At 40.1% G+C, this 24,926-nt stretch overlaps 1 protein-coding gene across 2 annotated transcripts; it reads left to right on the top strand.

The window, feature by feature from the left end:
* The first annotated feature begins 459 nt into the window (after positions 1 to 459).
* scoc (short coiled-coil protein) lies at positions 460 to 24,279 on the top strand. Of its 2 annotated transcripts, none has more exons than XM_031895520.1 (4): positions 460 to 555; positions 18,039 to 18,110; positions 19,145 to 19,228; positions 22,171 to 24,279. In XM_031895520.1, the coding sequence occupies exons 1-4, from the start codon at positions 477 to 479 to the stop codon at positions 22,311 to 22,313; spliced, it is 378 nt and encodes a 125-aa protein (XP_031751380.1). In that variant the 5' UTR covers positions 460 to 476; the 3' UTR covers positions 22,314 to 24,279. The 2 variants fall into 2 exon arrangements, with proteins under 2 accessions (XP_031751380.1, XP_012811041.1); XM_012955587.3 differs by lacking the exon at positions 460 to 555 and adding an exon at positions 15,263 to 15,483 and having other exon boundaries at positions 22,171 to 22,846.
* The last annotated feature ends 647 nt before the right edge of the window (positions 24,280 to 24,926 follow it).

Raw genomic sequence — 24,926 nt, 5'->3', positions numbered from 1 at the left:
TCAGGGAGTAGAGTGGCTATAGAAGAAGCACCCCTGTCCCTTGGGCTCCCACTCCTCTATAATTACGCCACTGAGTGTTTGGATAAGATGTTATTATTAGAGCAACCGTGATTGTTCTCCTTCATATGATAAACTCAAATCTGAGTAATAATAAGTTTTATTGAACGTATATAGAAAAATAAAGTGGAATGTATCCCTGTTCAAAACAGGAAGTAATTTGCTTTTAAGTGGAGTAAGTGCAACCCTGCAGATGGGCTCTGGAGTAGGCACATTAGCATGCAGAAGTTATATATGTTAGACTTTGTACCTTTGCACTGTTGCTAAGACAGATCAGGTTGCTTGGTTAAAGGCATCCATAATTTGAGAACAATCAGGTGGCCTTTGTATTAATGATTCATCCTAGAGAGTCACGTGCAGGCAGCAAACACAGGGCACACAGGTAGAGCTCTGCTCAGGAAGGCAACACTGGATGAGAAATGGCCGAAATGCATCCACATTTTCATGAGGGAGAAGATGAAAGCTTTATGAATGTGTCTCTGGGGGATGAAAGCACAGGTAATGTTTTCTTTTTTTTACAATAAAAAGGGAATATATGGCTAAAGGGTAAAGCAAACTATCTGCCTCATTTCTGCATTAGCATCTGTACAGCTCATTAGCACTATCCATTAACTGTTTGGGCAGTTTTGCCCAGTGAGGGCAGCGCCATTGTCTTTTGTATTTAACTGTTTTTATTTCATTACTATGCTCTTGTTATTAATTTCCGTACTCTCCATATACTGATGAGCTTCTACTAGTAGTTATTTACAAAACAGTCTACTACAATAGTCTATTCCAAACTCCCCTTTCTATACTACAAGCATTGTCTCAAGGATAGCTCCCAGTGGAGAAGGCATGGCAAACAAAGCTTAATATTTTAATTCAAAGTAATAAATGGTGATAAACTGTGCTCCACCTGCACACTGCAGCCATAGAGGAACCTGCACAGCGTAGCCAACCCTGAGGCCTTACTTTGCAACTAGCACACAACTGTGTGACAACTGTGTCTTCAACACAGACCAAACTTTCAACTATAGGAATAAGACATCATTTTTAATAAATACATTGAAACTGCTTTTTAGTCACTCTGGGCCCCTTATACCTCCTGGGATCTAGGGGTGCTTGGGGCATGAGACAAGTTGACAAACCTACCTCAGTGCACAGCAGGATGGCCAAAAGTCTTCATGTAACTTGGCACAAGTGACACTGTCCCTCCTTACTCCTGTAACAGCGCACACATAACACACAACACATAAGCACAGAAGGATGCGCTACATCAGGACGCCCACCTCTGGCAACATGTATGGCAGAATCGCAATGATGGAAGCATTTGCAGGCCTCATTCTTCTTTAGTTACACCCCTAAATTTCTGATGTCTTCTTAAGAAAGTAAGCAGGCACCAAAATATATTCTCTTTCTCTGTAACCCTGTATCTCATCCATTCACATAACACAAATGAAGCTTCTTAATTAAAAATAGCTAAAGCTAAAATGGTATAATGATGGCTGCCCAGTGAAATGTGCTGATTGTGAAAGTGCAAGATAATATGAATTGCGCTGTCATGGGCACTAGCTCTGATCTGGCAAAGACCTCAGAGGATATGTATAAAAGCAAGGAACAAGAAAGAGATAGATTAACACTGGTTCATCGTTAGCAATGACTTCAGGGTCAGTAATGGCCTGACCAAAATTATGAGCTTCCCTTTTCTGCGTAAAGCTCCAGGGAAAATCCATTTAGCATAAATAAATGATCTTGTACTTAATATAAAGATTGTTTCAGCCAGCAAAGAGCTGGAGCTGTGCATGGCTGGAGTTGGTTACTTTGAGGAATAATTAGAAATGTCATTGCATGTGGCAGTTATACAGGGAGAATTGTTACTGAGAGCAAGTAGCCCTTACAGCAGAGGCGCTTACGGGACTTTATTCAGATGATTAGCAGAGGATTTGAGATAAGTTCAGCACTCCATCCGATGGCACTCAGAGGGATCAAACTGCTCAAATTACAGCTCACAGGAGCAGAGGGTTCTGGGATATGTAGTTTATAACATTTTAGGATTATGGGATATGTAAGATTGCTTGTATGATATTCCTGCTTTATAACATTTAGAACAGCAGTGCATTTTGAATGCTTGCAGAGGGTTTTTATACCAACCCAACAATGATCACAATGGGTGAAAAAGGAGGTACAAAACTATTCTGGCTCATAAAAGTCAAGTCAAGTCAAGTAGGTTTTTATTGTCATTTCAACCATATACAGTACAGTACACAGTGAGACGAAACAGCGTTCCTCCAGGGCCAAGATGCTACATACATGCAACACAACATAAGATATAAAAAAATAACCACATAAATAAATTAAAAATATTGTGCAAATAATTGCAGATTGCAAAGAGCAGTTCAGTGTTTGTCAGTTCAGACTTGATGTTATTCTGTTCATCTGAGTGAAGTCTGTCAATGGGCAGAAGGGTAGCTAACCTAAAAAACAAACTTTGAATGGTTTCTGCTTATGTGTATTCACTGAACTGTTATCTGGGCTAAATGAGATCAACTTTTCATGTTAACCAAGCAGACATTGGAATTTACATTCTGTTGCACCCAGTAAAGCTGAAGGGCACATCTCTCTAAGGTGCAAAGGAGCCTTGTTTTCTCTACCTGTCAGCCCACTGTAAAAAAACAAAAAAAAAAAACCCTTTTGCACGTTAAGATATAATTTCCTTTCTACTCATCTGTATGTATGCCCTTATGTCTGTCTTTAGACCTGATCTAAAGCATCAGTAAGTTTACTGTATGCCCCACTTATATATTTATACATATTTATCATATGCCTCTTCTCCAGTGTAAACAACCCCAATTTGGCCAGTCTTTCTTAAGTCTGTTTCCTATGTGCAAACATTACTAAAAGCAAAAGACTTTAGTTTAGAAAGCAAATTGTTGGGGCACTGTATAAAAGCTTTGGTAATATCCAAATAGATCACATCTGCTGCAGTGCCACTATCTTCTTCCTACTTACTTCATCATAAAAACAATAGAATTTCTCTGACATGATCTGTTTCCTGTAGATCCATGCTGATTTCTACTAATAATGCCATTCTCCAAAAGAATCTTGAATGCGATCCCATAACAACATTTCACAGATGTAAAATGTACTGGCCGTACTGAGATTGTAATCCCTTTACATCAGCTTCCTTCCAATTCATAGGTACCATACAAGATGAAAGAGATAGAGGTGGTAGGGGTCCTTATCTCTTAAGGTCCCCATACACGGGCCGATTCTAGCTGCCGATATCGGTCCCTTAGACCGATTCGGCACCTAATCGGCCCGTGTATGGGAACTACTGACGGGCCTGCCCGACCAATATCTGGCCTGAAATCGTCCAGATCCTGATCGGGCAGGTTAAAAAAATCTAGTCGGATCGAGGACCGCATCGGCTCATTGATGCGGTCCCCAGACCGACTTTGCCTATACTCGCTGCAATAATTTGATCGTTTGGCCCCAGGGCCAAACGATCAAATTAGCCTGTATTCCCTCGATATCGCCCACCTGTAAGTGGGGGATATCGGGAGAAGATCCGCTTGCTTAGCGACATCGCCAAGCGAGCGGATCTTAAGGTGTATGGGCACCTTTAGTATTGATATTTAGGCAACACTCTGTTGGAAAAACCTTGGAAGAAACTAGATGAGAGTCTGCAAAAATCAGGAAAAGTGGCCTGGCTAAAACTGAACTAAGCTCTCTAAATACTCAAGTGTATTTCATATGGGCCTGGAGCCTTGTTCACATGAACTCTGAATGAACAGTTAAGCACTATTTGCTGTGAAAGCCACTGACTTTATTGAGCTGAGCCATCTGTTCCCCTATCTAGTGAGTCTTAACTCTGACTCCTATATTGTATACACTAAAAAAAAAAGGACTGAATAAGCCCATTTGCCTTTTCTGAATCCTTTATAAAAAAATTATTTTTATTATTTCATTCCATTGAATAATATATGATATATATTATATAATATAGAAATGGATAACTTGTTACTGGGGAGGCAACTAATCTAGAGGCCCTAACACATTAGTTGTGTGTATGGAATATATATTTTCTTTGGGAAGATGTAAGGGAGTTCCCAATCATCTTGATGGTGAGGCTTATTTTTACAACCGATACTCTTTAGGTAGTTTCAGTGCTTATAGCAAATAGAAATAATATAATAATAATACAAAATAAAGCACATAAAGTGGGCCTGTTCCACAGCTTTGCCCCTGATATTAGCAGTTAAATACTGAATTTTACAATTGATTTCAGCAACATCTAGTGGATGTTTCCAGAAAAAACACACAGTACTTTGATTCTTTGTGTTTTTCTACATATGTAAAACAAGTGCCTTAAATGTGAAGCCAGTAACAGTATACAGGCATGGGACCTGTTATCCAGAATGCCCAGGCCCTGGGGTTTCCTGAATAGGAGTCTTTCTGTAATTTGTCTCCATATATACTGTAAGTCTGCTACAAAATCATTTAAACATTAAATAAACCCAGTAGGATTGTTTTGCCCGCAATAAGGATTAATTATTTATCAATTATGGTACAAGGTACCGTTGTCACTATTACAGAGAAAAAGAAAATCATTTTTAAAAATTTGAATTATTTGGCTAAAATGGAGTCTATGGGAGATGGCCTCCCGGTAGTTTGGTGCCTTTTGCAAGGCTTACATAACAGATCCCATGCCTATGGTAATATTACAAAGCAAACTTCTACAGGCTGACATTTAACATAGTGCATACTAATGCATTTGGTCTCAGAAAAATTAAACTACGTGTAGAGTGATGCTGGTAGTTCTGTGGCAATGTGTCTTGGTTTCAGTATAATGTAACTGGACACATTTGCATTACAAAGAACAACAAATGACTGTCTGCAACATCCCTATATGAAATTAGTTTTGTACCACTTTTTTTTTTTTAACTTTTTGACATAGTAACATAGGAAGTTTGGTTGAAAAAAGACATACAGTACGTCCATCACGTTCAACCATAATGCCTATATATAACCTGCCTAACTGCAGGTTGATCCAGAGGAAGGCAAAAAACCCCATCTGAAGCCTCTCTAATTTGCCGCAGAGGGGAAAAAATTCCTTCCCGACTCCAAGATGGCAATCGGACCAGTCCTTGGATCAACTTGTACTAAGAGCTAATTCCAAATTGGAATTTTAGGAATTAGGCTCATTATAACCAGTAGGCTTAGAAAGAGTGACCAGGCAATTGGCCCTTGAAAAAATCTGATCCTTTTAAAAGCACAGGTATGGGACCTGTTATCCAGAATGCTTTGGACTTGGGGTTTTCCAGATAAGGGGTCTTTCTGTAAATTGGAATCTACTAAAAAATTATGTAAAAATTAATTAAACCCCAAAAGATTGTTTTGCCTCCAATTATGATTAATTACAATGTACTGTATTATTACAGAGAAAAAGGAAATCATTTAAAATTAAATTATTTAATTAATGAAGCCTATGGGAGATGGTCTTCTCGTAATTCAGATTTCAGGATAATGGATTTCTGGGTAATGGATCCCATACCTGCATTACCTTTTCTGTTCCCTGAATTCCACAATATTATTATGAGATCTAATCTCACATTTTGATAGGTCTGCCCCTTAGACATACAAGAGAGAATGAAACAAGCTTTAAAATCCAATACACATGAAGTGATTTGCCTCCCATGATCCATTAGGTTATAATGATCAGAAAGATCAATATACAGGGATTTATCACATGATTTTACATTTCGAAGCACACCCTTTCTGACATTTTCCATTATATACCTATGAGGGCAGATGCTGTTGGTGAGAAAAATTAATAAAAGGGGAAATATTGGAAAATTCATTTCTCTTTTTTCACCTTCAACAGCCTAGAAAAAAAAAATAAAATATATATATATATATATATATTGTAAACTAGCGGGATCCAGGACAGACACTTTCTTAGCTTACAGGCAGTTTATTTACATAGAGGTGCCCATTTCAGCATACAAACAAATCATAAAAGTAAATCCTGCCCTCTGGGCACTACCTTCACACATTAGATTAGTTCCCTCACTAACCTGGGCCCCTTGTGGACTATCAGTGGGAAAACACAAATGTTGGGGTCACCCCTGTACTCACAACACTTCTGGGGAATTAGCTCAGCCTCCTGGCTTTCCTTTCAGCTCCTTAGATCCTCAGTCTCTTGGCAGCTTTCTCAAGTCTGGGCTCCCCCGGCTCCTTGCAGTGGCAGGAAGCACCCCCAGCACCTCTGGGAGTCCTAACACAGAGAGGTGTCCTTCCTGCTCTGTGCCCTGCTCTGAGAGACTTTTCCACAGGACAGCCTTCCTGTGGAAAGTAAGCTCCAGTAGATGAGCTGGACTACTGGAATGGATCGCCTGATCCGCTTGTTCTATCCAGAACCCTATAATTTCCAGGGCCAGACAGCAAAACCCTTTAAACAGAGAAACCATTCTATGTTTACCAACCTCTCCCATAAAGCCTACACCTCCCACTATGGATAACTTAAAGGGAAATCTCACATTTTCTCTCATTTGTTGGGCCATTCTACCACAATATATATAAAAAATAAATATATTTATATATATATAACTTCAGTGGTGTAACTACAGAGGCAGCAGCTCTGAGCCTGCAGATTACCCATTAACTTTTGCGCATTGCTGGTGACCCATGATTTTTTTCTGCATCATGGGTGACTGAAGATTTTGCCCGATGGGGGGGCATAAGAAAAACATTTCTCTCACAAATTGGATGTGTTTTTTGTTTTTCTTTTAATGATATGCTGCTGTTTTTATCATGTTTTACAATTAAATCTGGGATCAGATTTTGAGTCAATCATTATTAAGTATAGCCAAGAATGGAATAGAAGTACTACTGAAGAAACAACTGGCAGTACTATTAACATAAGAAAACATTTACCCATAGAAACCAATCAGTAAGCGTTTTTTATAATACAAATTAGAAATTGAAAGTAAAAATCTAATTTGGTTGGGCACAGTTTAAAGCCCAGACACCCACATAGTTGGCTGTGTGGGGCATGATTCATCTCCTTTTTTGCTCCCTTGACTGGAACCAGTTCTCTGCCTTACCTATTATGCTCCAAAAGAAGATTTCGATATATTCAAGCTGGCCAAATATGTCATCCCCAGACTGGCCAGTCTGCTCCTTCTGCTACTTCAGCCACATATCGTAGTCTGGGGCTCAGTCTGCCTACTGGCTGTGCAGTGAAACTCACACACAAGTCCTTGTGGCTTCTGAATAGCAGATGTCAACTTACCCCCATGTCATAAGGATGATTTAGTCCTGGATTTTGTAAACTAAATTTCTCTTTGCATTAAACAAGAACATGAATTAAGGCCTCAAAAATGTGGATTACTATCACCATACTGTCATGGGCTAAGTTGATGTCTCTGCAGATTGCTATCTATTAGCGGCAAGCATTTATAGAACAATAATACAATAAAAGTATTTATTTTAAAAATCATACACCCAATGCATTATGAAGTTATATGACTGCATATAAAATGTATGCAATATTGTCCCTATCATCTGGATCTCTCATTGCCACCTTATTCACCTAATCATATTTGTTTACCAAACCTCATAAATCTCCATTACTTATATAATTAACCCTATGAGTGTAAAGGTTACATGAAAGAGTGCATGCTTTCAAGCTCAGCCCACTGTTCCCAAGTCACTTTATTATAGTCAACAACAAAAAAGTAGGACTGAAAGCACAATCACCCAGAACTTTGTATCTTATCTGTCCCCAGTGACTTTGACAGTCCACTTCTATTCAATGTTAACAGGCATTATTATGCCGTAGGAGACAAGCCATCAGCAGAGAAGGAAGCTGCTCTGTATCCTAAAGGTGTGCAGAAGCAAATATGCTAGAATATTCTACTGAGAGAGTTGTCTGAAGGCTCATCACTTCTTTTTTTGTTTCCCACCTCTCTTGACATGTGCACCCATCTGGAACATTTCTCCTCGCTTTTGTTCAAAATCTACTGGCAGCATTTTCCCTTAACAAAACATGTAAATAAATACAAAACATAGTCTACTTGATACACAGTTCTCACAAGTCAAAGTGATAGAAAAATTATACAGATGGGTCCAAAGATATCCATCCATGTCTGCTAACTAGTGATGAGGAACAAGTCTACGGAAAAAGAGAAAATAGAACACTGTATGTGTGTTATCTTTTATTTTAATGTCACAAGCTCCCATACTTTAGCATCCAGTGCCAGTATAACTCTTGCAGGTGGCTTTCCTCCAGTACAACACATACATTGTCAGAAGTATTTCTATATCAAAGCTGCACATGTGCCATACTCACTGAGTTGTTGACTATAATAAAAAAGATCTGTTGCAATTACTGCCACAAATACTTCAGAGGAGAGAGCTGGGACATTATCCTTAAGGCACAAAATGCCCTGAGTTATCCCACTAACTAAGCAACACTAATCAATGGCTTATTTTGAAAGAATTGTATAGGCATTTTCTAAAAGGGGTGGTTCAATATTACTCTCTACATCATACTAAAAGTTACCTCAAAGTTAAATAAGGGATCTCAACATATCTAAAAGATGTTAAAGTTACTGATTGATAAAAAATAAGAACATTCTATTATTGGACAAAACTAATGGATGGGACACACTGTATATACCAGCAGAGTATTTTTGTGTAACAGTTCTTTGCATCTATTTTTACAACAGTCACAAGTACACAATGCAAATCAACATATGTCTTTATACAACATATTGCACACTAATGGGGGAATGTAATATAGGTCGCTAATGGCAAAAATGTTCACAATGCAAATTAATATTTACATTGTAAACAATTCTATGTGTGAATGTAGTATACCTTTTGCAAACCCTTTGCTTTTCATGTGATATTAGGATAGCAATCGCACATTTTTTAGCTTGTGCTTCTTAGGGCTCTGGTACACGGGGAGATTAGTCGCCCGCGGCAAAACTCCCTGCTCGCGGGCGGCTAATCTCCCCGAGTTGCCTTCCCCCTGCCATCCCACCGGCGAACATGTAAGTCGCCGGCGGGATGGCAGACGCGGCGGGGCGATTTCTGGGAAATCGCCGAAAAAGCCTCGCAAGTCTTTTTCGGCGATTTGCGCAGAATTGCGCCGCCGCGTCTGCCACCCCGCCGGCGACTTGCATGTTCGCCGGTGGGATGGCAGGGGGAAGGCAACTCGGGGAGATTAGTCGCCCGCGAGCAGGGAGTTTTGCCGCGGGCGACTAATCTCCCCGTGTACCAGAGCCCTTAATGAAAAAGTCTTTATTTTTGCCCTAACAATTAAGCCATCTTCAAGCATGTCATAAACATCTGCAATGTGCAACTAAAATCTGCAATGCAATAACAGTCTAATAAAAAAATATTACAAGTGTATAGTCTCCCTTTAACAGCTAATATAATGAATTTTGTAACTACAATGCCACCCGTTGGTCAGTTTCTCTGACTGTACGATTGAAGATATACAGTGGTGTGAAAAACTATTTGCCCCCTTCCTGATTTCTTATTCTTTTGCATGTTTGTCACACAAAATGTTTCTGATCATCAAACACATTTAACTATTAGTCAAAGATAACCCAAGTAAACACAAAATGCAGTTTTTAAATGAGGGTTTTTATTATTTAGGGAGAAAAAAAATCCAAACCTACATGGCCCTGTGTGAAAAAGTAATTGCCCCCTGAACCTAATAACTGGTTGGGCCACCCTTAGCAGAAATAACTGCAATCAAGCGTTTGCGATAACTTGCAACGAGTCTTTTACAGCGCTATGGAGGAATTTTGGCCCACTCATCTTTGCAGAATTGTTGTAATTCAGCTTTATTTGAGGGTTTTCTAGCATGAACCGCCTTTTTAAGGTCATGCCCCAACATCTCAATAGGATTCAGGTCAGGACTTTGACTAGGCCACTCCAAAGTCTTCATTTTGTTTTTCTTCAGTCATTCAGAGGTGGATTTGCTGGTGTGTTTTGGGTCATTGTCCTGCTGCAGAACCCAAGATCGCTTCAGCTTGAGTTGACGAACAGATGGGCGGACATTCTCCTTCAGGATTTTTTGGTAGACAGTAGAATTCATGGTTCCATCTATCACAGCAAAAGGTCCTGAAGCAGCAAAACAACCCCAGACCATCACACTACCACCACCATATTTTACTGTTGGTATGATGTTCTTTTTCTGAAATGCTGTGTTACTTTTACGCCAGATGTAACGGGACACGCACCTTCCAAAAAGTTCAACTTTTGTCTCGTCGGTCCACAAGGTATTTTCCCAAAAGTCTTGGCAATCATTCAGATGTTTTTTAGCAAAATTGAGACGAGCCTTAATGTTCTTTTTGCTTAAAAGTGGTTTGCGCCTTGGAAATCTGCCATGCAGGCCGTTTTTGCCCAGTCTCTTTCTTATGGTGGAGTCGTGAACACTGACCTTAATTGAGGCAAGTGAGGCCTGCAGTTCTTTAGATGTTGTCCTGGGGTCTTTTGTGGCCTCTCGGATGAGTTGTCTCTGCGCTCTTGGGCTAATTTTGGTCGGCCGGCCACTCCTGGGAAGGTTCACCACTGTTCCATGTTTTTGCCATTTGTGGATAATGGCTCTCACTGTGGTTCGCTGGAGTCCCAAAGCTTTAGAAATGGCTTTATAACCTTTACCAGACTGATAGATCTCAATTACTTTTGTTCTCATTTGTTCCTCAATTTCTTTGGATCTTGGCATGATGTCTAGCTTTTGAGGTGCTTTTGGTCTACTTCTCTGTGTCAGGTAGCTCCTATTTAAGTGATTTCTTGATTGAAACAGGTGTGGCGGTAATCAGGCCTGGGGGTGACTACAGAAATTGAACTCAGGTGTGATAAACCACAGTTAAGTTATTTTTTAACAAGGGGGGCAATCACTTTTTCACACAGGGCCATGTAGATTTGGAGTTTTTTTTCTCCCTTAATAACGTAAACCTTCATTTAAAAACTGCATTTTGTGTTCAATTATGTTATCTTTGACTAATAGTTAATGGTTTTTGATGAGCAGAAACATTTAAGTGTGACAAACATGCAAAAGAATAAGAAATCAGGAAGGGGGCAAATAGTTTTTCACACCACTGTAGGTTCAGAAGAAAAACAAAGAATTATTCTGATGGGAAGGGAATCTGATGTTTCTAATTTCATCATCAGAACAGCACTGTTTTCCTCCTTAAACTATTGCCTGTCTCTTCCATGTGGTAGTGGGTAACCAAAGGGTTACGCATGTGCCGTGTAGGAGGGGCAGGAAATAGAAAGCATTAAAGAGGTTTTCCCTTTCCCTATATCCCCTGTGTTGTCTGCCATATGGAAGGAACAGGAAATTAGAAAATCCTGCAATACTTACTATTTTCTTTTCCTGGGCTGTGACATGGGAGTGGGCAAAGTTCCCACCCATACCTACGTGGTACGGGGAGAGATGAAAGCAGGGGGTGAAGGGCCCACCGGGGCTCCCGCCCCAGGGGCCCTGCAAATGCCCCTTCGGTCGCGTCCCTTAATTCCCCCACCCCACAGGGGTCCCCCTAACCCCCCTTGCAGGGCACCCCACCCAATGTCCTCCCCCGAACACGCGTAATTTAACGCGTCGGGAGGAATGGTCAGGCAGGGGGAGTGCTGGCAAGGGTCGCCGGGGCCCACCAGGATTTTTCCCGGCGGCCCAGTCCGACCCTGGATGAAAGTCAGTCATATTGGAATAAGTAAAGCTGACCATACACTGAAAGATCCACTCTTTTGGCTAAGTCATCTTATCCCAATATGCCCACCTGGAGTTAATAAACAGCTTAAAAACTTTAATGTAGACTGCAAACGTTAGAGAAATGGTCAAATATAAAAAAAAGAATATTTGTTTATTTAAAAGTCTTTGTGTCTGGTGTACTAACGAAAAACAAAGAACTGAAAAAAAGTGTTTTGAAGTCAAACAAGGTAAAAATGCTAGACTTCCCCTTCCAGTGATAGCTGGATGTTGTTAACTCCTATTAACATTTTAACTCCTTTGTGCCTGAGTATAAAGACTTGTATCATATTAATGTACAGCCCCAGGCAGCTAAACCCAGGGCCAATTTTCCACTTGTGCGTGCTGAAAAAAACCTTTCTAAAATACTTTAATTTTATAAAACCTTAATTTTACCAGGGCTGTGGAGTCGGTAAATAAATTCTCCGACTCCTCAGTTTCTGATACTTCCAACTCAGACTCCTCAGTTTCTGATACTTCCGACTCCGACTCCTCTGTTTTTAATATGCTAATGTATTTTATACATTCATACAGGCAATGAAAAGCATGCTTCATGGTCACTCAACGTGTTCGTTTATACACTGCGTGCATTGGGCTTTATTCTTATAGCAGAGAAGTAATTAATTATGACTGTTTGTGAATTGGGACATTTAAACTTGCTTTATTTTTTTTTTTTTATTCCCATTTAAATTTAGTAGGAGTCGGAGTCGGAGTCGGTTCATTTTTCAACTCCACAGCCCTAAATTTTACCCAGCTCTAGTTTTCACAAAAACTCTTTGCTTCTTGGTCAAATTGAGGGTCTGATGGCAGCAGGTACTGTTGGCAACAAGGAAAAATGTCTCTGACACCACCTAGAAAATACCTAAAACTAATGATTACTTTTGGTACCCATTAGATTTTGCTAACTGCCTCCTGGCTATCTCCTCCTGGATGAACCAATGCCACCTCAAACTTAACCTAGCTAAAACAGAGCTCATGGTCTTCCCGCCCAAACCTAGCCCTTATCCTCCTTTCACCATTACTATTGATGGCATGACCACCAACCCAGTTAATTCTGCACGCTGCCTTGGGGTTACCTTTGACCACTCACCTTCTCTAACCATATTAATAACACTGCCAAAACATGCCGCGTTTTCCTCTGCAATATTGGCAAGATACGCCCCTTTCTTTCACAAGTAACAGCTAAAACACTAATACATGCCCTTATCCTTTCCCGCTTAGATTACTGCAATCTCCTACTAACCGGCCTCCCAGACTCCCACCTCTCTCCCCTGCAATCAATCTTAAACTCTGTTGCCAGGATCCTCCTGCTCTTTCCGAAGAGGGAAACTGTTCAGCCTCACTTAAGCTCTCTAGCATGGCTGCCTGTTAAGCTAAGGATAGCTTACAAAATCCTTCTGCTAACATTCAAAGCCCTTCACTTCTCTGCTCCTCATTACATCTCTTCACTGGTCTCCCTGCACGTTCCTGGTCGTCTCTGTCTATTTACACCATCCGCACCCATTGCACTGTCTCGTCTTAAACCTTTCTTTCTTGCTGCTCCTTACCTCTGGAACTCTATCCCTGAATCCATCTGTAGGGAACACTCAAGAAAAAGCTCAGCTGTTACCTTCTGGAGCACTAAAACATTATTTTGCCTAGTCCTGTGCTTAAGGGCAAATGCCCATACCTGATGCACTCTTATCTTCCAGTTTGTGCCTGTATGTTACCCAACCACTCAGATTGTAAGCTCTACGGGGCAGGGACCTCCTTCCTACTGTGACTTACCACATGGCACTTATTCCCTGTGCATTTATACTTATTTATTGTATTTATTTATTATATCACTTGTCCTCCCTGTGTGTAATTTTGTATTTCGTAAGATTGTACAGCGCTGTGTACCCTTGTGGCACTTTATAACGTTATACATCCATACATATATTTTGCTAAATTAGCTCATATGTTGTCCCCAGATTGTAAAACATAGTGCCTTAGTCACATAAAGCAGTGGACACCCATTAAAGGGATACTGTCACGAGTTTTATGGTATACATTTTATTAATAAATTACAGTTTACATAGCAAATATTTTAATCTACAATTTAAAGTTTTATTATTGAACCAAAAAATTTATTTATTTTTTGGATGTAATATTGGTGTGTAGGCAGCCATCTCACACAGTAGAACAGCTTTCAGGTAACCTATTGTTTCTCCTACTCCCATGTAACTGGAGGAGTCCCAAGCCAGACTTGTATTTTTTACTATTGAACGCTAATCTATCTAGTAGGATCTTGCTCCCATCCCATTGTTCTACTGATCGGCTGCTGAAAAGGGGGATATCATTCCAATTTGCATCTTAGCAGTTAAGGCGCCACATACATGGGCAGATTGTAACTGCCGATATCGGTCCCTTGGACCGATTCGGCAGCTTATCTGCCCGTGTAGGGGCAGAAACGAGGGGCCTGGCCGACCAATATCTGGCCTGAAATTGGCCAGATCTCGATCGGCCAGGTTAGAAAATTCAGTCGGATCGGGGAGCGCATTGGCTCGTTGATGCGGTCCCCGAACCGACTGCCCCTTGCCGCCAGTATAATTTGATTGTTTGGCCCCAGGGCCAAACGATCTAATTATTTTTTTTTTTTACTACACGCTCCCCGATATTGCCCAACCGTAGGTGGGGATATCGGGTGCAGGTCCGCTCGCTTGGCGAGATCTCACATGCTTGTGACACCTCGGGAAATGAAGAATATTGCTAGCCCCATGTTAAGCTTCAAAATGAAATATAAAAAAACTTTGTTTTAAAAAAAAAAAAAAAAGATTTCAATGCAGGATTCTGCTGGAGCTCTATTAACTCACACGTTATCCCATGACAGTATTCATTCAAGGGCCCAGCACTTTATGCCATGGCACTCAACACAAACCAGCATACTTTAGATACCAAAAGTAAAAAATTGCTTCTACCTAATTTCAACCCCTGCCTTATAAATCAGCCCCTGCTACGTCCCTCAATTGTGAAAACCCTGGTCCTTGCTTACAAATAAAAAAAGTAATTTTTCTGTTCTCTAACAAAAAGTAGGATATTCGTGCAGAGTAAAACAACTCCTGAACAAAACTACAGCCACTTCTCTGGCAGCTCTCAATTACTTAACGCAGAGTTACGCCGTCTCCGCTCGTCACTTTAACAAGGCGGCTACGTAACACGTCACTACGCTCTCCTGTAGGCGTGACGCCGCGATATCGCGTGATGAGGTTTGTGGCGTCGGGATTTTGTGTAAAACAGGAGGTGCCTGCAATTAAGAGCTTTGCGGGACGTGTAAGTAGCGATCCGGCGCTGCGTCAGGAAAATCCAGAGCGTCCCACATAAAGCGGTATGCTTTGTGTATATATGTATATGCCTAGATACGGACGTGCATTTGTTTCTGTATTCAGAACCTGTTCATCTGGTGGAATAATCATTTCTTTTTATTCAGTGTATGTGTGCATATAGATATGCTCTAAAGTATCTTATTTGTATAAGTCGAGTTGTATTGTTTGTGGTGAAGAGGGCGTTCTCCTGTGAGTATTTCTATTTGCACCTATGGGGGGAGGGGGCAGAGCAGAGTGACAGCTGTCAGTCATACAAGGAATGGAAGGTCTGTCCCATTACAGAGATTGAGCGCAGGAATGCATTGGGACACTCTGCTGCAATAGAACTGATGTGTAAGTAGGCAGCACACACAGGCATTGCATGTAATGAGATGCCCTTATCCTTATTAACAATTATTCAAGAACTGACATGTTCCATAGCGCTGCACAGCAGGAATTCCACCAGGGCGCCCCAGCCCCCACACACTGGCATAGTTGGGCAGTAGATGGAGGGCCCCTGATTGGTCATCCTTGTCTTTGTGCAACCTAAGTAACTTAAAGGGCCCCAGTTGATTGGACCCCATTCCCTTGGCAGAGAGAGTCCCTGATACATCTGGGCATTGATGCGCAGCTCATGTGCCTAATCCAGCTGGAAGGGTTTCTCTGGCTATCACCGCTATCTTTGCTATTTCTGTGCGTTTCACTCGAATATATATTGATATCCCTGTGTAGATGGTTTTTGCGTGATTACGGATCAGTTGTAATTGTATAGGTATGGGATCCCTTATCCGGAAACCCGTTATCCAGAAAGCTTCGAATTACGGAAAGCCTGTCTCCCATAGACTCCATTTTAATCAAATAATTCAGAATTTTAAAACTGATGTTCTTTTTCTCTGTAATAATAAAACAGCATCTTGTAATTGATCCCGACTAAGATATAAATAATCCTTATTGGAGGTAAAACAATCCTATTGGGTTTAATTAATGTTTTATTGATTTTTTTAGTAGACTTAAGGTATGGAGTTCCAAATTACGGAAAGACCCCTTATCCAGAATACCCTCGGTCCTTAGCATTCTGGATAATGGGTCCTATACATGTACCTAAATTCCTGCATAGCACAATATGGTTTTAAATTCATTTTAAAGTCCAGGGCAAATAGGCCTCACTGTAAATCAAAGTGATTTTGGTTGGAGGTTTACTACCTCTTAGGAATTGTAGTTTGGCAATATCCAGGTGTGCTGGACGGTAAGTGTAGGGAATGGGTGGCATAACTTTAATTGCATGGGGATACAGTACAGCGGGCATACACTTGCACACTAATGATAAACCTTGAACTAGTGATTAATTGCCCTTTCTGTATTGCTAACAAGTTCATATGTAGGTTTTACCTTGTCTTTAAAAATGTCCTTCTTAAGATGGCCATGTATGGGTCAATTCTAGCTGCTGATATCGGTCCCTTAGACCAATTCGGCAGCTTATCAGCCTGCGTATGGGCACTAACGATGGGCCTGCCCGACCGATATCTGGCCTGAAATCGGGCAGATCTTGATTGGACAGGTTTGAAAATTAGTCGGATCGGAGACTGCATTGGCTTGTTGATGCGGTCTCCGAACTGACGGACGCCTATACCCGTTGTTCTAATTCGATTGTTTGGCCCCAGGGCCAAACAACCGAATTAGCCTGATTTTGCCCACCCATAGGTGGGGATATCGGAGAAAATCTGCTCGCTTGGTGACCTCGTGTGTATGGCCACCTTTAGTCTGTAAGGCCTGTGGCACTTGGAGTTGTTTGACTGCTACAGCGCTCTTGCAGAAATCTCCTGTCACTGATTACTTAGCATTTCTTGGAAAACACTGCTTATGGCAGACACCACTTAAAGGCTCACTTGGGCATTGAATATCTGCATGTCGCTGCCTGAGTCTGCATTAGCCAGATTGTTTTCAAGGCTTTGTTATGGGAAGTGCTGATGGGTAAATTTGGTGCTTTGACTGTACAGAGTGCTATGCTGCTTAGGCCCTGTAGGCATAAAAGTTTAGACAACGGTAAGGTTCTTTGTTTTTCATCCAAAGTCATTCACCATCTTTAGGCTTATCTTTCCATGTGAGAATGTTATGAGTTCCCTAATGAATGGCTGCCTATCCTGGATCTACAGTATGCTTAATAGATAAAAGTCTGGGCCCAGACTCTCTGGGTGCTGCCAACTTCAGGTTAATTCTCAGTGCACTGCCTGCAGCTTCTGAATGTGGGCAAATAAAACCATGTAGCTCTGTAGAATCTTCTCTTATGTAGGATCAAAATAAATTGAGCCAGTAAGAAAATATTGTTAAATCTTATGTTAATAAGGGTTTTCAGTAGGATAATTCACATATTTCAGTGAACCCAGCTCAAGGCTAGTCGGAAAGCTTAATGAAATAGTACAGGGGGTATTTCTGGTGTTCAGTGGGAGGAGTGTTCTTCAACTCATGTTTCATTTATGTCTTTAGCTCTTCCATTTGTCCATTTTGCTATCTTTTTTTCAGACCTGGCAATCTTTGGATTTTTGCAAATGCCAGAGGGGCTGGCAGTGAGATGCCACAGACAGTCACTATTTATTGGGCTGGTGGGGGTGTTAAGGCCTCTGTGTACTTGAAACTTTTATCCAAGTCCGGACTGACTTTTTTTTTTTCCTGTGTTCTACTAATACATCCCATCCATGTTTTCCACTGGCCCCAATCTTTTTATTCTCACATTCCTTATCCCTAGTATTTTACTGCTTCTTTAGCTATGGAGACCTTCACATGCCTGCGGCTGATGTATGGTGTAACTGTTTGCTAGATTCTGTTGCCTGTCTCTCTATTAAATTTGTGATGTATATGTGTATACCAGTGCTGCACTTACTGACTGATCTCTTTCGCCCCATCATCCTTAGATTTCCGTGCGTTGCAGTTGCGCTTGGTTCCACAGGTTTCACCTTCTGCTGTTATGAACTCTGACATGGACGGTAAGTAGCATCCAGCATTCAAAAGTGAATTACAACAAAAGTCAATAGTATTTGAGTAAGTTTACAACACCTAGGCTGCAGCATTATAGCAAACTGTCCCTGATATCCCTTAACTAGGTATTTTGGTCTCATTTACAAAGTGAGTGCAAATTAATTTTATGATTGATGTTCTCCTAAATAGTTTATTACCCAACACATCATTGCAGGGTATTTTGCATTTGCGGCTTAAGAAATACTGTCATGTGTCAAAACACATCAGTTAATAGAGCTTCTCCAGCAGAATACTGCATTGAAATCCATTTTTCAAAAACACAGATTTTTTTTATATTTCATTCAAAAATTTCACAAAGGGCTAGCCATATTCTTCATTTCCCAGGGTGCCACAGCCATGTGACCTGTGCTCTGATAAACTTCAGTCACACTTTACTGAGCTACAAGTTGGGGTGATATCATCCCCCTCCCAGCAGCTGATCAGCAGAAAATCGGGAAGGTAGCAAGATAGCAGCTCCTAGTAGATATCAGAATAGCACTCAATAGAAAGAATCCAAGTCTGGCTTGGGACTCCTCCAGTTACATGGGAGTAGGAGTAACAATAGGTTACCTGAAAGCAGTTCTAATGTGTAGCGCTGGCTCTTTCTAAAAGCTCAGACTCAGGCACAATGCACTGAGATGGCGCCTGCACACCTATATTACAACAAAAAAAATGCATTTGTTGGTTCAAGAATAAAACTTTAAATGGGTGAATTATTTGCTATGTAAACAGTGTAATTTAGAAATAAAAAGTACACCATAAAAATCTTGATAGATTCCCTTAAGTACTTTCCAGTGCCTTTGATCGATGATCTATTAATTTTGCTTGCTACTACTAGTATTGGTATTCAGAATGCCTAAAAAGCTATAAAGCGTACACAAACCAGGGCTGTTGTTGCCAATAAATATCTTATTTTTGGAAGCTAGCAGGCATTCTTTAAATGCGCCATACATCTTATAACTTTTGGTGTTAGTGGGCGTTTAATTCTGATGTTTTTTCACAGCTCTTGAGGTAGAAAATCAAGTTGAACTTGAAGAAAAGACTCGGCTTATCAACCAGGTTTTGGAGCTCCAGCACACTTTAGAAGGTAAACACACCTAGGCTTCAAACATAGAATCATTCCATAGTGCAACAGTACTTGATAGAGCACTGGGAATCACTTTGGGTCGCTTTTCCAGAGGAAAGTGCCTGGAAAGTCCTTAACCCATGGCCTGCCCCATGCTGGTACCCAAGCAGTGCAGATTTGCCAGCTAGCACAGCATTGACATCTCTATGCCAGGATACTTCCGATTTTTATGATTCTTCTCCAGGCACATGTAAGATCATAAGGGGAATTTTTTTTTTTTTTTTTAAAAATTGAAGTGACCTGGTCATTGATTTTTAAGCTGCAGAAAAACTTTTTGAACATACATGAATCTAGAGAGGAAACCATGATAGCCTGCCTCTAAATCGTACAGACCTCCTCCCCCCTCCCCTTTGAGGTGCCAAGTATTCATCCTCGCCCTCATCTTGTTCCACCAACTGGTTCTGGAACTTGAATTTCCTTTGCTTTCCATGGTGGTCAGTGTACAGATTATCTGGAAACCAGGGGGAATGGTAATTCCCACAATCCATCCTTTATCATTGAATGAGATGAAGGTGGGGTTGAAATTGGGTGGGCCGGGAAATGGTCCATGTAAAGCAGACTGTTATGTCTGTGGAATCGTATATTTATAAACCTTTCTTACATAAGGCCAACTGACTGAGCTCATGTCAGAAAGGAAGTTCATTTTTTCCTTTAAAGAGGCAAAAGAAATTTGTTGAATTGCATTTTCTTTATATACTTAACTTCAATTCATTAATGGATGTGAGTATTTTTAAAAGTGATTTTGGAACGTAAGGCTTTTGCAAGCTTCATTTATTTCATCATTCTGTCTCATCAGTGAGCTCTGGTGGATATTTATAGATGGGCACTGTGCCTATACCACTTAACCAGCATCTCTTTTAGTTTGCTCAGCATTGTTTTGCTGAATTGGAAATGCTGCACTTATTGCATTTTTCTAGGTAAATTGTGGGCTCTTCATGAGTAAATGGAATAGATCTGTTATAGTCCAGAATTTGCAAGGTTTATGTTTGGGCTTTTTAAGCTACAAGAAACGTGGCCTACCTTTGGAAAACAAATATTATTATGTGTGACTAAGGACTTTGCCAAATCTGCATTTCTGTAACTTTCTGGAAATGATGGCTGTCAAGCTGGTCTATCTACTGCAGACTGACTGTACAAATCCATTGGAAATTTATTGCATGCTGGCTACTAACTTCTGACTTAGAAGAATAAAAGGCTATAGATACAAGTGCAGCTGAACAGAGTCAGAGGGAAAAGGTGTCTTGGAACGAACTGTTAAGAAATAATATACTTTGATTCATTATAAAAATAGTTGGACATGTTTACACCAAACAGAGGAGACTGAGGGGCGTATGGCGACTTTATGGTAATATATAAGTGAGGCATATAAAATGTTTTGGGCTCTGTCTGCCAATAGATGTCTCAAGGGGACAAGATAAAGTCCAACTCAGTAAGCTCAGTTCTCACTACAGACAGAAGTGCTCAATGGCCTTCATGTTTCCAGTACAACACTGTCACGTACTGGTAGGGGGGTAGTAAAATGAAGGTTGCTATTGGAACAGCAGAGCTGCCATCATTACATTATTGCTCACAAGATAAGCTTTTAGTGGGGGAGATACAGAAGGCTGTTGTGTCTTCTCTTCTCCCCGTTTTCTAATACCCCCTGAATGAGAATCAGAATTAACCAAGAGGCTTCAGGAGAATCCAGTTTTTGATCATTGTTTCTCTCATCGCCCCCCTTCTCACTTCATTACATATATTACCTGATATAATACTTCTTAGTCATAAACATTTCTGAATAATGTACTTATATTTAAATTAAGAAGTAACTGATATCTACTTTGCGTACATAATGTCTGTAACTATAATATATTCTTGAATAATTTATTATTTTTTGACTACGTGCTTTTGTGTTCTGCCAGTCTTTAGCCCAGCATTTAAAATGTTATCTGGTTACCAGAGACATTGAGCTAGCAACCAAAAGTAAATTTACAACCAAGGGTAGATTTTTACTGTTAAAGCTTACTTAGTTTTTACCTTTCCTTCTCCTTTATCAGAAAGGTCTATGTAAATACAGCCATAAGCACTCACAGAAAAGAGTTCTCTATCCATTCTCCCCCCTCCCATAAGAATTCACTCCGCCTCCCATCAGAATGTGTAATCAGAGCAACCAGCAGCTAGAGCTGCAGCACTGAAGCTACTGAGACTAAGCTAAAATGGCAGTTGCTATCTTAAACAAACAGAGGGAGCTTCTAGGGCTGTTTACTCAGGTATGGTAAAGCTTTGTACAGAATAAATATAGTGTTACAGTGTTCTAGGTGGCACTATTATGGCTAATCTATTGGCAGTAAACTACCAAAATGCATTTTCTTCTCTTTTAAATGAAACAAATCAATGCAAAATGTCTCAATTATTTTTTCTAGTTCTCATAATTTAAGTAGTTTTTACACTACTAAAAAAACCTGTGCTGCCTGCTGGTCGGTTTGGCTTCCTGGCCACATTCAGGAGAATAGTTAGCGAGCAGAGAAAAGCTTTATGATGTTGCTCTGTTCAGAATGTCAGATGACTTTTTCCTACTCACTAACTTAATTTTCTACTGTGTTCAGTCAGTAGAACTAAACATCAGGTGGCGATGTTTCAAAGTCATTATGTTAGCAATGTTAAAACGGCTAGTATTTTGAAAACTAAAAAAAAAAATGTAAATTGCGACGATGCTCAAAAGAGCAATCTGGACAATTCTGCATTAGTTAGCTTTGAGGGTTTATATTTTCTTTTATTTTCAACTTCCAGGTAAGTGTGAGCACCTCCCATGCAGTCATTCAAATTGATAGCAGTACAAAAAGTGAACAATAATTCTGCACTATGACTTGTGCAAAGCATACAAATTGATATGGGTTGTTTTCTTGCACTGTGTTCCCATACAGATCTCTCTGCTCGTGTGGACGCCGTTAAAGAAGAAAATCTCAAACTAAAATCCGAAAATCAGGTACTCGGCCAGTACATCGAGAATCTAATGTCTGCTTCCAGTGTGTTCCAAACGACAGACACAAAAAGCAAGAGGAAGTAATTTGCTGCTCCTTTATCATGGCTTCTCATGGGCTACATTTTATTTTATTTGAACCAGGGTTTGGTTACCATAGGAGTGCATTCACAAAATTAGTGCTAGCTGTAATGTTGTACAATAGACCAGTGTGTAAACTGCGCTACTGACATGGGTCACTGGATGCCCATCTTATAGCCAGGACCTGGGTACAAATTATTTTGAGATGGAGAAGTAAGATATCACTATGTATGTTAATAACAAAATGTTAGCATTATGTTAATAAAAAGGCCAAAGTGGCTTGCATGGGGGACGGATCAGATATTTACATGGAATCAGACTATGGGTTATGAGCAGGAGGTGTCATTAATTTGCCTTCTAGCTGTGTGTCCATCTTTCAGCTCTCAGTTTGCCATAAAAAAAGTTTATTTGATATCCTGTAGGATAGAAAGTTGTGTTTTGAGCATGTTCTTTCTGTATTGCTCCTTTCTGAAAGTTCTGTTACATTTCTGTTGTGTTTTCTTAAGCACGTTCAAACTTTCTACTTGTTCTTTAATCACTCTATTGCCATGTAACCTTCCATGTAACACAGAGAACAAGTCGCAGATTTGCATCATCACACATGCTAAGAGTAGCTCATAACAACATGGCTGGAAAGCTGGCATCCCAGCTAAATCTGGAAGCTTATATATATGCATTAATCGACTGTTTGAGATTAAGCTTCCTACACTGGAGGCAACATGTTTCTTTATACAGTTTTGGAACATTTCTTAATATATTTCTAGTTTTAAAAGGGGTAAAATGTTGGTGGGGTTAAGTAGTGTGCAACTGTCTGTTCTTCACTGGTTAATATTGCGTGGAAAGCTTTGTTGTGTTTGCTGGCAAAGTGTTAGTATCTCCTTGGCAGCTTTTCTTTATTTGCACAGATTTGCGCCACATGTGGATACATACAGCACATCTGGGCTTTAACTTAACTGGAAAAATGATTCTTTTAATGAAAAAGGGGATATGATATGATGGTAACTTGTAGTACCTACAGGAATTAAGGAAATGTCCTAAACCGGGTAGTTGTGTTGTTTTTAATAATGTTTTAAATGGCAGTGCAACTAAAAGTGAGACTTGTTGATCTCTATGGCTACATACCAACTGGAATGCAGGTCAGCCTTGATGTTACCCCATGTCTAATATGTCCCCTGGTTTGCACAGACAGAGGGATCAGCAATCCAAAATTAGACTTGCGCTGCCATCTGTTGGATAACAATTAAATTGCTTATTTGCTTTTAGAAGCTCTTCGATATCTCTGTGCACTCTCAGTGGCCATATAAGTTGGCCTAGAAAGGGTGTCTTACCGAGTGTTACATGTAATATTATCAGTATTTTTAGTTTCAAGAAATGAGCAGCTTCTTAGCTATGTCACAGTTTCCCTATGTACGTATGTGTCTGGCATGGTACATGTTGAGTAATTGTTTACAGAGCAAGAGTAGACTGTTAATGTGACTGCTTCATATAATTTAATTCTGCAAATTAAACTGCACTCATAAGAGTTAAATCTGTTGCATTGGTGTTCCTGGCTGCCTCCCAGCCCAGATCTTCATGGTCTGATGATGGTTTGATGGGTTGGTAAAGCAGGGAGTATATTTTACATGAACACAGGTTTGTGAACTCCAGATGTAGCCCAAATGCTGGAATTTTTATTTTAGTGCCAGTGATAGTGGGTTTTTTTACTTCATAATTGTCTGCACTAAGCCACAGCTATCCATGCCTTATACCTGGCATTTCCATGCAAGCCAAAGTGAATCTCTTGTGTACAATGATATGGTGCCAAATATGGCTAGGCGTTACTTATTATAGGCTGTACTTCAGTATGGTATTTGTAATATGGCACAATAACAGTAAGATACTGTATGGAATATGTCTGCATATGTAATGTTTCTAATTTATTTTAGATGTTTATGTTACTGAAATAAAACCCTTTTTATTTTGCTTGCTTTAATGAGTTTTGTCATATTTCTCCAAAAATTTTGCAGTTTCCTCCTGTTTTCTTCAGAAATTTGGTATCAACATTTTAGGTTATTAATTTAGTGAAATAACTTTTCCTTGTTTGAAATAAACCACTGTTTATCTCTGTAAAAATATGCAATGACAATAACCAACAGCAGACTATATTATGAGAATTATAAGTGTTCAAGAGCCACAAAGCCCTCTTAAAGGGCATGCAGCTTGTAATGAAATAACGTATAAAGTGCAGAAAGTTCTCTGGGAATCTATTGCTGTTTTCTTGCCAAAAAATTGTGTCTTACCACCCAAAAAGCTCCTGCACGTACACAACCAATACTCTCCCTTTCAGTCAGAACCCTGTTAGCATAATCTGTGCTTTCCAAGATAGCTTTTCAGGGTAGATTGGATCAAACTGGAACAGCATGGCTACTTTTAAAGCTAAAATGCCTTTATTACACACTTACAGCAATGTTTCAGGCAATAAAGGCCTTTAACCTTGAAAAGTAACCACTGTGCTGTTCTATTTTGATCTAATTGATGTGTGTCAGTGGGAAGTGGACACTGCAGAACATACAGTGCACATTGAAAACCAGTGCAACTGAAAATCAGTTGTTGTTCTGCCTACTTGCTATCCATTGTCAG

This window comes from Xenopus tropicalis, chromosome 1 (genome assembly GCF_000004195.4).
Source record: "Xenopus tropicalis strain Nigerian chromosome 1, UCB_Xtro_10.0, whole genome shotgun sequence".
NCBI lineage: Eukaryota > Metazoa > Chordata > Amphibia > Anura > Pipidae > Xenopus > Xenopus tropicalis.
Note: the sequence above shows the minus strand (reverse complement) of the source record. Positions and strands in the feature narration are given on the sequence as shown.

Bases quoted from the DNA above. Each gene is read 5' to 3' on its own strand.
- scoc (XM_031895520.1), top strand. From the start codon at position 477: ATGGCCGAAATGCATCCACATTTTCATGAGGGAGAAGATGAAAGCTTT. The intron at 18,111-19,144 runs GTAAGTAGCATC...GTTTTTTCACAG, and splicing joins TATGAACTCTGACATGGACG to CTCTTGAGGTAGAAAATCAA. The intron at 19,229-22,170 runs GTAAACACACCT...GTTCCCATACAG, and splicing joins GCTCCAGCACACTTTAGAAG to ATCTCTCTGCTCGTGTGGAC.